General features: G+C 41.8%; 1 protein-coding gene across 1 annotated transcript; it reads left to right on the plus strand.

Annotated features, from left to right (window-relative positions):
• The first annotated feature begins 541 nt into the window (after positions 1-541).
• Positions 542-2,096, plus strand: LOC126610092 (fasciclin-like arabinogalactan protein 8). Its single transcript, XM_050278064.1, has one exon. It carries the CDS (start codon positions 640-642, stop codon positions 1,915-1,917), a length of 1,278 nt encoding a protein of 425 aa, XP_050134021.1. The 5' UTR covers positions 542-639; the 3' UTR covers positions 1,918-2,096.
• Positions 2,097-13,581: the final 11,485 nt, after the last annotated feature.

A 13,581-nucleotide genomic window follows, 5' to 3' on the forward strand; every position in this document is an offset into this window, starting at 1 on the left:
TTAACGAAAAAATTCCATAAAACAAAGATTCGAAGTTAGAATCACTTATATGTTTGGATGAATATTAGATCAAACTAAAAGTTAGTTGAATAAAAATTAAAATGCTCGAAAATACTCACCAAACTAATGCACATGCATTCAAACTTTTAACATTCGAAAGAAAGTTATCATTAAACTAAAAATTCGTCCGTTAAAAAAAACTAGCAATCGAACTTGAAATTTTTTTCAATATCTTAGGCTTGGATATCCAAACCCTGAGTTTTATCAACTTCTCCCACCTAGGGTTTAGAGCCGTTACCCAAAACCTATCCGTTTCTATCCACCACACATCATACTAATCTCCTCCCATCCCACTTTTACCCTTTTCTGATGCAACCCTACACAACATAATCACAATCACAAACCATCCTTATCTCCCAACCAAACACCCCCAAAAGCGACAAGGGTATTCTGGTCATTTCACCCGCAAAAGAAACAGAATATAAGAAGCACATGGCCTTGCCTGCTCCTTCCAGCTGTCAACCCAACCATAGTTAAATCCTTAACCGTCGTTAACCCCTCACTCTCTCTCTCTCTCTGTCTATCTAATCTCTCTCTCTCACACTCTCTCTCTCACTCTCACTCTCACTCAGTCCAACCATGGCTTCACTAAGCAGCAGGACTCTAATCCTCCTCACTCTCCTGTCCCTGGCCGCCACAATCCAATCCCACAACATCACCGACATTCTCTCCGCCTTCCCGGACTACTCCCTCTACAACAGCTACCTCACCCAAACACGCCTCGCCGACGAAATCAACACCCACCAAACAATCACCGTCCTCGTTTTCAACAACGCCGCCATCTCCGCCCTTGCCGCCAAACACCCCCTCTCCGTCATCAAAAACGCCCTCAGCCTCCACGTCCTCCTCGACTACTACGACGCCCCGAAACTCCACAAAATCTCCGATGGCTCCGTCCTCACCACCACTCTCTACCAGACCACCGGCCACGCCCCCGGTAATCTCGGCTTCGTCAACATCACCGATCTCCAAGGCGGCAAGGTCGGCTTCGGCTCCGCCGCTCCCGGCTCCAAGCTCGACTCCAGCTACACCAAATCCGTCAAGCAAATCCCCTACAACATCTCTGTTTTGGAGATCTCCGCTCCGGTCATCGCCCCCGGGATTCTGACCGCGCCGGCGCCGTCTGCCTCCGACACCAACATCACCGCCCTGCTGGAGAAAGCCGGCGCGAAGAAGTTCGCGTCGCTGATCGTTTCCACCGGCGTCATCAAGACGTACCAATCGGCGGCGGACAAGGGACTGACGATTTTCGCTCCAAACGATGAGGCGTTTAAGGCGAAGGGCGTCCCCGATCTGAGCAAGCTTACCAATGCCGAGCTCGTCTCCATCTTACAGTACCACGCCATTGCCGGTTACTCTCCGATCGGGTCTCTTAAGACCTCCAAGGCTCCAATCAGCACTCTCGCGACGAACGGAGCCGGAAAGTACGATCTCACAGTAACCACTGCCGGCGACCAGGTCACTCTCCACACCGGAGTCGGCTCGTCCCGAGTCGCCGACACGGTTCTGGACGCGACTCCCGTCGCCATCTTCACCGTCGACAATGTGCTGCTTCCATCAGAGCTCTTCGGCAAGTCTCCTTCGCCGGCGCCGGGCCCTGCCCCGGTATCCGCCCCTTCCCCGGCGCCGGTACTCGCTCCGGGACCGGCCTCAGTAGAAGCGCCGTCGCCTCTGGCCGCATCTCCGCCTGCGCCGCCTTCCGAGACGCCGGGGGGATCTCCCGCGGACGCTCCGTCGGCTGAGTCGGCGAACAGCACCTCCGGGAACGGAGCTGGTCACGTGGCCTCACCTGCATTGCTGATGACCGTACTTGTCACCCTCTCGGCTGCTGCTATTTCCTCTATTGTCTTGTCCTGAACGGTAATTTCATGTCAGTTTTAATTTATTTTATCTTTAATTTTTTGGTTGTTTGTACTTTGTAGTACTTTCACGTATTATTGTTACTATTTTATTTTCTTTTCTTTTCTTTACTCGCTGTTAAAGAGACCAGAGTGGTTTTTATCTGTTAATTTTTATTTATTACTTTACCTTTTTAATTTATTTTATTTTTTTTAATTTTATGGGTTGCGCATTTTAGCAGTTGTGGCTGTTAGTTTGTGTGTAGGAGAGGAAACAATCGTGTGTGTCGCGTGGGCGTGCTATAAATATGAGGATTTGATTTCGCGCATGTGTTCGTTTAAGATCAAGCGCATCGATTCGTGGATGTGACAGTAAGCAGACATGGGCCACGGTGATGGTGCTTTTTTAAGAATGAGGATCCTCCCCAGATCCTGTTTGTGAGGATTTTGAGGATCTTTGATAGGGATTTTACTATCTTCAAAAGTAGGAATAAAATCTTTAGAGATAAAATACTTAAAAATACTCGCACAAGCAAAGTTGTTCTTGATTAAATGAATAATTTATGTAAAAATTAATTATTTGAAAATAAGTTTGGAAGAAGTTTATTTTATGACCTAAAATATTAAAAACGAATTTAATTAAAAACAAGTAAATAGATTGAGAAAGTAAAGAAAATAAAAGAAAATAGTTTTGAAAATAAATTTGAACACTAGGGTTCCGTCGTCACTTTAACAATCTTACGCAGTTCTTCCAATTACTTATGATTTACACATGAGTATTTGAAAGTTAGGTTTTCTTAATATATATCCTACTTGGAAGCTCCAACATAGAATGCATATCTAACATGCAACTCGTCCGTGGCGTGCATATTGAATGTGAACACTAAGTTTTTTGAAATCCTTTTGAAAAACCATATAACCCTTAAGATGAGTCGTTCATTCTAAGAAGTTACACATATTAATCACAAAAAGCCAACGCCAATTTCAGGGACAGCCCTTCGCTAGAATTGCATCAAATTACTTTTCTAAATATCTTAATGGTGATCAATCATCAAGACAATTAGATAGTTTAATTAATAATTCAAAACTTGCATGCATAATATCATAAGCAAACTGAAAAGAAACTACATATTCTTGCTAAGGCTCATAGCCTCGCCTTAGCAAACGAAACTAGCTACGAATAATCATAAAACAAAACATTATTAAAAACATGGATAGAAAACACCTTGAAAATAAACTTGAATTGTCAAAAACTCCAAAGTAGTGTGTCCCTAAATTTTATGCGTTCTCCTCTCTTCCCCCACACCCCCCCCCCAACAAAAAAAATTTCTAATGGCTAAATATTTTATTTATACTACTCCAAAATAAAACCCTAAAAGGTCTTAGAATTAAACTAGGAAACATAATAAAATAATAAAACAGAAAATAAAAAGTTCCCTATTTAAACTGAAATTCAGATTTCTCAAAAAATCATGCTTTTGACTGATCAAATCAACTCCGATTTTGTCCTAAAATGTCTTTTTTTAAAACTTGAGACGTCCCCAACCAATCCTCAGAAGGAATCTTCCTCAAAATATGCCATCTTGACCTCTAAACTGCCCAAAACGTCCAGACGTCAATCTAGGAAAGCTACGCGCCGGGCCTTTATTTCTTTGCCACAGTCAAATGGTTAAGTAGAAAAATATGGAATTTTGAAATAATCATCTTAAAAAACTCACAAACATCCTCCAATTGGAATCACTCCAAAATTCATCGATTTGAATACTTTTTGCTTAAGAGAAAGTCGAATGTCCTACATTGAAAATACATAACAAAGTATCAAAATTCTACCAAAATAACTAATAAATTATGGGAATTGTTATTAGCACTCCAAAAATCACATTTAGCACTCTAAACTTTCTATAATTAGAAAGAAAAATACATTTAAGAGGAGTGTTGAATAAGATTTTTGGAGTGCTAATAGCAATTCCCTAAATTATAACTAAGATTAGGGGTAAAGTATATGGTATAACATGGACTCATCAATCCTCAAATCGTGTCCGTTTATCGTACGTCGTGCGATCATAAATCATTTAAATATTTTTATTTGAAATTAAACATAAAGAGTATTTGACAAAAACTAACCGTACGATTTACGATGAAAAAACACGATTTATAAATTTTCAGGATTTTTACAAAGTGAATCTGAGGAGGATTCTCATTCTTTTTTTTTACTTGGGAAATAAAAACTTTATGACAAGAAACCACGAACACAACCCGTTCCAGTCGAGTCAAAACGAAAAGCATTCCAAGCCATAGTAAATCCCAAATGTAAAATTTTTGAATAGAATGACCATGCTAGGAATGCCAATGGTGATTGTGTATAGGGTACCCTGTATATTAATACTAAGGGATAAAACCTATTTTTGCCACTATACTATAGGTGTTTTTTATTTTTAAACAAACCACTATTTTGTAGGTTAAAATTTACTTTGGTCACTGTGTTGTTCAAAGTTAGCAATTTTGACTATTTCGATGGTTTAAAAAAATATAAAAATATTCATTAAATGAATAAAATGTTGTTGTTGTGGTCTATTTTATCTGATAGAGAGACTAGGGCCGGTTGCAGAGAAAGAGAGAAGAGAGATGTGTGTTTGTAGAATTGTAGGGGAATGTGTGTGTTGTTATCTCTCCTACATTGTGCCTTTATTTATAGTAGTAAAGGGAGAGAAGATATTCCTTCTCCTCCAAGTAATACAAGTTGTAATAGGAAAATATAACTAGAATAAAATCTAATATAGGATTTACACAATCATACTTATTCTAGGAATGTTTACAACACTCCCCCTTGAGTGTGTAAATACTCAAGGTAGATTCAGTATCATGCAGAAGTTGAGGAAGTCGACTCGTCGGCACTGATTCCAAGGAACAACGCTTATTCTCAATAAGGTAGGAACTTGCATAAGTAGTAAGTCTCACTAAAAAACCCTAAGGCTATGGCAAAAACCCGAGTAGGGACAAAATCCATAGTCTAAGGAAAAATGCGTGAGAAATGCAAAGTCAAAAGAAACGTCTACAGGACGTCATCAGGGATATGACCAGCCCAAGGTGAGTGCCTCGTTAAAACCTAGTTAGGTAGTAAAAACCCAGTGGGAAAAATGCTCCTAATCGTAGGAAAAATGAGTACATTAAGATCAAGCAAGTATCCAGAAGATACTCCCCCTGAGTTTGACATAATTCCAAAGAGAAATAGCAAAGTTACAACTCAGAAAGTTTACGCATACCAATTCCATGAACAAGCTTCTTAAACGTCGCCTTCGGTAGTGATTTGGTGAAGAGGTCGGCCAGATTGTCTTGTGATCGGATTTGCGTGACTTCAATCTTCTGATGCTCTTGTTGTTGATGTGTAAAGAAGAACTTCGGTGCAATATGCTTGGTGTTGTCTCCTTTGATGTAACCCTTCTTGAGCTGTTCGATGCAAGCTGTGTTATCTTAAAAAATCGTCGTCGGGGCATTAACGGCGGGATGAGATCACAGGAGCTTCGAATATGGCCCATTACTGCTTTCAACCAAAAACATTCCCGAGTTGCTTCATGTAAGGCGAGAATTTCAGCATGGTTAGACGAAGTGGCAACTAAGGTCTGTTTAGTTAACCTCCAAGATATTGCGGTGCCTCCAACGGTAAAGACATAACTCGTTTGAGAACGCGCCTTGTGCGGATCAGATAAGTATCCAGCGTCGGCATAACCAACAAGGCGAGAATCAACCCGATGAGCATAGGGTGCGGCATCACTCGAGGATTCGTAGGGATAGAACAAGCCCAAATCCGTAGTACCCTTAAGGTAACGGAAGATGTCTTTCACGCCAGTCCAGTGTCTGCGTGTTGGTGCATTGCTGTATCTTGCCAAAAGATTAACAGCGAAGGAGATGTCGGGTCTAATGCATTGAGCTAAGTACAATAAAGCGCCTATCGCACTTAGATAAGGAACTTCAGGCTCCAAAATCTCTTCATCATCCTCCTTCGGACGGAAGGGATCTCGTTTTGCATCTAGCGTACGAACGACCATAGGAGTACTCGAAGACTTCGCTTTATCCTCATTAAAACGGCGCAACACCTTCTGGGTGTAGTTCGATTGATGTACTAAGATTCCATCCGAACAATGCTCTATCTCGAGACCGAGACAGTATCGAGTCTTACCTAGATCTTTCATCTCAAATTCCGACTTCAGGTGCGAAGCAGTTCTCGCGAGCTCTTCCGGAGTTCCAATGAGATTCATGTCATCGACATATACTGCAACAATCGCAAATCCAGAATGTGACTTCTTAATGAACACACAAGGGCATAGTTCGTTGTTCACATATCCCTGACTAGTCAAATACTCACTCAGATGGTTATACCACATTCTTCCGGATTGTTTCAAACCGTATAGTGAACGCCTCAGCCGAATTGAGAGCGTGTTCCGGGGTTTGGAAATATTTGAACCAGTCAATGTAAGTCCTTCGGGAACTTTCATATAAATTTTCGTATCAAGATCCCCATAGAGATACGCGGTTACTACGTCCATCAGCTGCATATCCAGTTTTTCGGAAACTACCAAACTGATAAGGTATCGAAAAGTAATCACATCCATAACGGGTGAGTAAGTTTCGTCATAGTCAATCCCGGGACGTTGTGAGAAACCTTGTGCTACAAGACGAGCTTTGTAACGCACAATTTCGTTCTTCTCATTACGCTTCCAAACGAAAACCCACTTGTAGCCAACGGGCTTCACATATGGAGGGGTAGGAACTACAGGTCCAAACACCTTACGTTTCGCAAGTGAATCAAGTTCGACTTGGATTGCTTGTTTCCAGTTTGACCAATCAGCTCTACGTCGACATTCATCAACGGAACGCGGTTCAATGTCATCGCTCAACATGATCTCAGTAGCTACTGCAAATGCTAATGCATCGTCGACAATCATCTCATTTCTACGCCACACATCATCTAAGCTAGCATAATAGACCGAAATCTCACGATTCTCGGGAGGAGGATTCGTCTCTTCAAGGACGCTTCCATAATCTAGAATTTCCTCATGAGTTGGGTAAAATGAGTAAGCAATAGTCGGATTCACAGTAGGCTCTTCAGGACCTTGTGCCGTGGTTTTCCTCTTCCAGGGGTGTAAATCCTTTGAACCAAGGGGTCTGCCACGCTTTTGTGTAGGGGCAGATGATTGGCTAGCCGCTAATGTACGTGGATCACCAGAATTGGCGTCTCGGGCTTCCAGGAGGGTAGTCCGTCGTACATTTGGTACATCTATCTTTACAGGCGTATTCGCAGCTGGAATATGTGATCTTGTCACGCGCGCTAGATCGGTGAAAGCATCTGGCATGCTCTGAGCTATGCTCTGGAGATCTCATATGCGCTGCACTTCAGCTTCAGACTGAGCGGTGCGGGGATCTAAATGAGACAAAGTGGGAGTCGTCCACGATAATTCACGTCGTTCATTAGGAACATTGACGTTCTTATCTCCCCCTAACGGCGGGAAGACTGTCTCATAGAAGTGACAATCCGCGAAACGAGCGGTAAACAGATCGCCTGTCAAAGGTTCTAAGTAACGAATAATCGAAGGAGAATCATATCCGACATAGATTCCCATCCTTCGCTGAGGCCCCATTTTTGTACGTAAGGGCGGCGAAATCGGCACATAGACCGCACAACCAAAAATGCGCAGATGTGATATGTCGGGTTCGCATCCGGTGACCAACTGAAGGGCACTAAATGGTTGTGTCGCAACAGGCCTCAGGTGGACCAACTTTGCTGCGTGCAATATTGCATGGCCCCAAGCAGCGATCGGGAGCTTGGTACGTATGACCAACGATCGAGAAATCATTTGTAAACGCTTAATGAAAGCCTTTGCCAGGCCGTTATGGGTGTGAACATGAGATACAGGATGTTCAACTTCAACCCCAACCGACATGCAATAGTCATCAAAAGTTTTAGATGTGAATTCTCCAACATTATCCAATCGAATAGATTTGATCGGATAATTAGGGTGGTGAGCCCTGAGCTTGATAACCTGAGCCAATAGTTTGGAGAATGCAGCGTTCCTTATGGACAACAAGCACACATGTGACCAACGTGTAGAAGCGTCAACCAAAACCATAAAATATCTAAATGGTCCGTAGGGAGGTTGAATCGGTCCACAAATGTCCCCCTGAATCCATTGTAGAAAAATGGGAGGATTCGAACGAATCTTGTCATAAGAAGGCTTAGTAATAAGCTTTCCCATAGAACATGTTTGACATGCGATTTCATGGATCGAACCTAAGCTTCGGGTTAGTGGATGCCCGTGTGAAGTTTTGAGGATACGGCGCATCGCTATTCGTCCAGGATGTCCCAAACGATCATGCCAAAGTGTAATTTCGTGCGCGGTCCCTGTGGTAGAGCCGGCCACATAGTGGCATTCGATGGGGCGTATGGTCGTAGTATATAGACTACTCGGGTTACGCTCCATCTTCTCTAGAATACGCTTCTGGCCATATTCGTAGGAAGTTACGCACAGAAATTCAACTCCGTTTTCTACGTGGGTTTCAGCGTGGTAATTGTTATCTCTAATGTCCTTGAAACTTAGTAACGTTTTGCCGGAACGTGGAGAATAGAGTGCCTCAGCAATGGTCAAGATTGTACCATTGGACAACATTATACGTGCCTTACCGTATCCTTCTATCAGGTTGGATGGGCCTGAGAGGGTTGTTAGAGGTGCATTCTTAGGTACGAAGTTAGTGAAATAGATGCGTTCACGCAAAACAGTATGCGTGGTTGCACTATCTGCCAGACAACTAACTTTCCCACTAGTCATACCTAGAATGAAAAATTAATTTGAATTGGTCACATGCATAAAAGTTTATAAAAAACAAGTATCAATTCAAAATAATTTTATTTATTCAAGGATTAAAAACTTAATATCCAAAATAAATCGCCAACTAATAATCCAAAACATAAAGGAAAATTATTCAAAATCAACCAAAAAACAAGGTGGGGTTCGGCCACTTGGTGGAATTCGGCCTCAATTGTCTTATTTTAACTGAAAAATAAGTCTATGTCTAAGATTCTAATCTTCTATAGGAGTGGTATCCTCCTGAAAGTCAGAAACCTCCATCTTTGTAGTCTCCGGTTCGTCCACTTGCATGAAGTTTGATTCAAACTTCTTACGACGAGAATGATATTCATCTACAACCTTCTTGGGAGCACGGAAAATACGGGACCAATGGTCCTTGGAACCACAACGATAGCACATATCGTCATTCATTGTGGCAGGTGCTTTGCCCTTATTCTTGAAGTTCGGGGCCTTGAGAGCAAGGTTTGGGCGCTTCTGGGCTTTGTTTCCTCCCTTGGATGGGCCTTGGCTCTGTTGACCTTGGTGGGATTGCTTCTGGCCACCCTTACCCCGCCTCTTTTGGCGTTTTGGGTGCTGATGAGTGCTATAATGTGCTTCAGGCACAGCAGTAGCCCCAATAGGTCGAGCTTGATGATTCTTCATCAACAGCTGATTCTGCTTTTCAGCAAGAAGTAAAACAGAGATCAAATCCGAGAACTTAGTGAACTTCTGAGCTCTATATTGTTGCTGCATGACAATATTAGAAGCAGAGAAGGTCGAGTAGGTCTTCTCCAGGAGATCCTCTTCAGTCAAAGTTTCATTGCAAAACTTGAGAAGTGATCGGATTCAACAAACTTCAGAATTATATTCATTCACAGACTTAAAGTCTTGGAAGCGCAAGTGCTGCCAGTCGTGTCTTGCTTCAGGCAAGAATATGTCCTTTTGGTGATCGAAACGATCAGCCAAAGCGACCCATAATGCACGTGGATCCTCCTCAGCAAGGTACTCAGTTTGCAGAGCGTCATGAATATGTCTTCGGATGAAGATCATAGCAGTGGCTTTTTCAGCTTCACCAACAGGTTCAGTTGTTGCTTCTTCAATAGCAGGACGCAAGTTCTTGGTAGTGAGGTGGAGCTTCACATTTTGAACCCACTTGAGGTAGTTCCTTCCAGAGACCTCCAAAGCGGTGAAGTCGAGTTTGCTCAAATTCAACATGTTCCTATCACAAATAGATGGACAAGATGTGGTTAGTGTAATGGAGAAAAATCAATCCATTCACATAGGAGTAGAACATACAGGTTCTAATAGACATGTATTGGTTAAAGTTTGCATGAAAAACTTCGGGTTTTCATGGGTGATATGTTTAAGAGAAAACTTCAGGTTTTCAAACAAGGCATGTTTATAAGAAACTTCGGGTTTCAAAGTAATTATGAACTTCAGGTTCATATATTCCTGCAGGCAAACACAAATATATATGCAAACAAATATGCAAAAATATTGTATAATGATAATTGAATTAATTTATTTTTGGTCTTCGGGGCCAAATTAAAGTGTGGGTGAAAATATAAAAACCCATGTTATTTAAAAGTATTAAATAATAAAATCTCGGGGCCTAAAAATATAGGCCAAGAACCCTCGGGTGTAGGCTGCAGGCCCACGGGGTGAGAAGAGGGAATAGGCTGCTGTGTGCAGCCCCCAAAAAAATCTTTTGTTTCACAGATACGGGCTGCAATAAGCAGGCCTAGAAAAAAAAACTAAAAAAATATTTTTTCGGTCTGGGCCGCTGCAGGCGCGCCTAGGAAATCAAAAAAAAAAATTCTTTTCTTTGCGGGCTGGGCCGCTGCAAGCGAGCCCAGCAAAAAATTTGTTTATTTTTTTTCTTGTCACACGGGCCGAGAGGCTGGAGCCCGTTAGGGCTTCGGGGTGCAGGACAAAACAAACCCAGCGGCGCTGGGTGTGCGTGGCCGAGGAAGAAGGCCGAAAAAACTAGGACGGCGCCACTGCAGGTGGTTGTCCTTGGTGTGTGCAAGCCATGGTTCGTTGGAGAACCAAGTGTCCATAGACAGAGATGAAATCTCGACGTGATATCAAAACCCTAAAAATTGAAATCGATTTTTCAAAAAATTCCGACGAGATTCCGTTGAATCTCGGTTCAATTATCGACATGGGACGACTTCAGGTCGTCGAGAATATGAACCAAAGGTTCAAGGCTGTGGCTGCAGGCCATGCCATGGTCGGGGGACACCAGGAAGGGTGTCGGGATTTTGGGTTTGGGGCTTGGCTTCGTGGGTTTTTTTCTCTGGGAACAAGGATAGTTGCATGCTCTTTGCTTGCGTGGAGACCCCATCTGCAGGATGGTGGTCACGGGTTCTAAAGAACCCAGGTCCCAATCGCAAAAAAAAATGTGTTTTTTTTTCAATTCAATTATATTATATGCATGTATAATTTTAATGAATCACATATTTACGTTGATGCATATGCAAATAATAGTTTCAATGCATGTACATATGTAAGATTCAATTCATGGCAAATATCAAATTCACATAATTGTAGCAATTTTGGTTATGAAGCATACACAATTTATGTAGAATCTAAAATACGTTAAACGTAAAGTTGGGTCATGCATCATGGTGAATGTTCATGCTATCAGGGCTTGCAAAATATCGAGTTAAAAGCCGTTGTTTGGAAAGAACCTGATTGCGTGATGATATGGATGAACTGGTTTGATGCAGAAAAATTCTTCAACGTCAGATTCCTAAGCGCAGCGGTAGGAGCGTGCTGATAACGTGTTGTGGTCTATTTTATCTGACAGAGAGACTAGGGCCGGTTGCAGAGAAAGAGAGAAGAGAGATGTGTGTTTGTAGAATTGTAGGGGAATGTGTGTGTTGTTATCCCTCCTACATTGTGCCTTTATTTATAGTAGTAAAGGGAGAGAAGATATTCCTTCTCCTCCAAGTAATACAAGTTGTAATAGGAAAGGATAACTAGAATCAAATCTAATTTAGGATTTACACAATCATACTTATTCTAGGAATGTTTACAACAATTGTAAGCATTTATAGTTTAAGTGTGATTGTGTAAATCCTAGATTATATTTGATTCTACTTATCATTTCCTATTACAACTTGTATTACTTGGGGAAGAAGGAATATTTTCTCTCCATTTACTACTATAAATAAAGGCACAATGTAGGAGGGATAACAACACACACTCCCCTTCAATTCTACAAACACATCTCTCTCAATCTCTCTTCCTCTACCGTCGGCCCCCTTTAACCTTGTCAGATAAAACTAGCCGTTGGAATCCAACGGCCGAAGACTCGCCAAGTGGCCCATGTCCCGCGCCCCTTTAGTGCACCTGCAACGCGGGGCTTGCCATCTATCGGCTGTCGGGAAAGCGCGCCCACGCAGGCATGTTTCCCACATGCCTGACGTAAAAAAAATATCAGGTCTTTGTTGACGTCAGATAGACCAGTTCCTCACTCAGTCCATTTTGGGCCGGCCTACAGACTGGGGTGGACTTTGGGCTGGACTATTTTGTGGGGTGGAGTGGGTTTTGTGGGTGCCAGCGAACTTGCTCTTAGCTGTTTTTTGGGACTCATCTCCTCAGTTGCAATAATTGATTCAAATTCAACGGTTATATTTGAAAAAATCCAACGGTAGTTTAACTAAATTACCAATAAATTTGAAGTATAAACTTAAAACTAATAAATTATTAAGTGGGGCTATATTTAGCCCCTTCAGTTGGATATGGTACATGAGTATGGCCTAACACTGTTTATTAAAAATTAATTTTTTGCAGGGCTATAATTTTGGACGTGGTTATGTTTAGCCCCTTCTATTGGAGATGGCCTAAAAGGACATAGAGAGAGAGGGAGGAGGTGCGGAACAACAAGAGTGAGAAGAGAGAAATAAATTATGGGTCCGAATATAGTTTCTTCTCTTGCTCCGAGTTGGTGCTGAAATAGTAGTAACACCAAACCTAAAGCCAGTTGTATAAGGCGTAAAAAAAGTTGTCAATAAAGACGAAGTTTGTGTGATTTGAATACAGTTTCTTCTCTTGCTCCGAATAAAGACGGAGTTGGAAGGAGAGAAGAAAAAGGGGCCAGAGAAGAAAGAATTTGGGCATGCGAAAGCGAAAAAGGAGGATATGAGAGAGGATTTGGATTCTCTCTCATCCTATTTACATCAACCGTGACCGTTCAAATAGGAGGGGAGGGAAAAAACAGAGGGAAAATAATCCTAATCCTAAGAGACTGTGGAGCATAAGAAGGAGAAGATGAGGAGAACGTTGTCTTTCAATCGTGCGCTGATGAGGTTTTGCAAACATCAGGGTTTTTTTTTTCAAAGCGTGCTCTATGTTTGAAAAATAGAAAGTGTGTTCTCTATTTATAATGGATGCAACAAAGGTGTTATTTGGATTAGCCCAAAACAAATAGTAAAACCTAGCCCACTTAGAGCAGGATGCGAACCTGTCACATATATGTTTCATTCCAGTAAACCCAATTTGGATTGTGGGAAGATTGGGTTTGGCAAGGGAAAATACAATCCTACTGAAAATAAGTAGTCATACGATATTCTAGAATCTCTAGATGATTATAGCAATTTTTTAGTACATCGATATATTTTTACATTAATAAAATAAAGAGTTACTGAATAATCTAATTTGTTATTGAATTCGTCATCCACAAAATTCGAACTTAAGACATTTCACTTCCAAATGAAGAAAAATACCAACAGACTGTCCGAACTTTTCTCCATTCTTTCCCTCGTACCAAAATCCTCTACGCACGACGAGAAGCTAATAGTGTGGCTCACATATTGGCAAGAGTTGGGCTATCTTTG

Source organism: Malus sylvestris, chromosome 2 (genome assembly GCF_916048215.2).
Source record: "Malus sylvestris chromosome 2, drMalSylv7.2, whole genome shotgun sequence".
Classification (NCBI taxonomy): Eukaryota; Viridiplantae; Streptophyta; class Magnoliopsida; order Rosales; family Rosaceae; genus Malus; species Malus sylvestris.

What these genes read in the sequence shown, in the direction of transcription:
- LOC126610092 (XM_050278064.1), top strand. Translation starts at nt 640, where the DNA reads ATGGCTTCACTAAGCAGCAGGACTCTAATCCTCCTCACTCTCCTGTCC.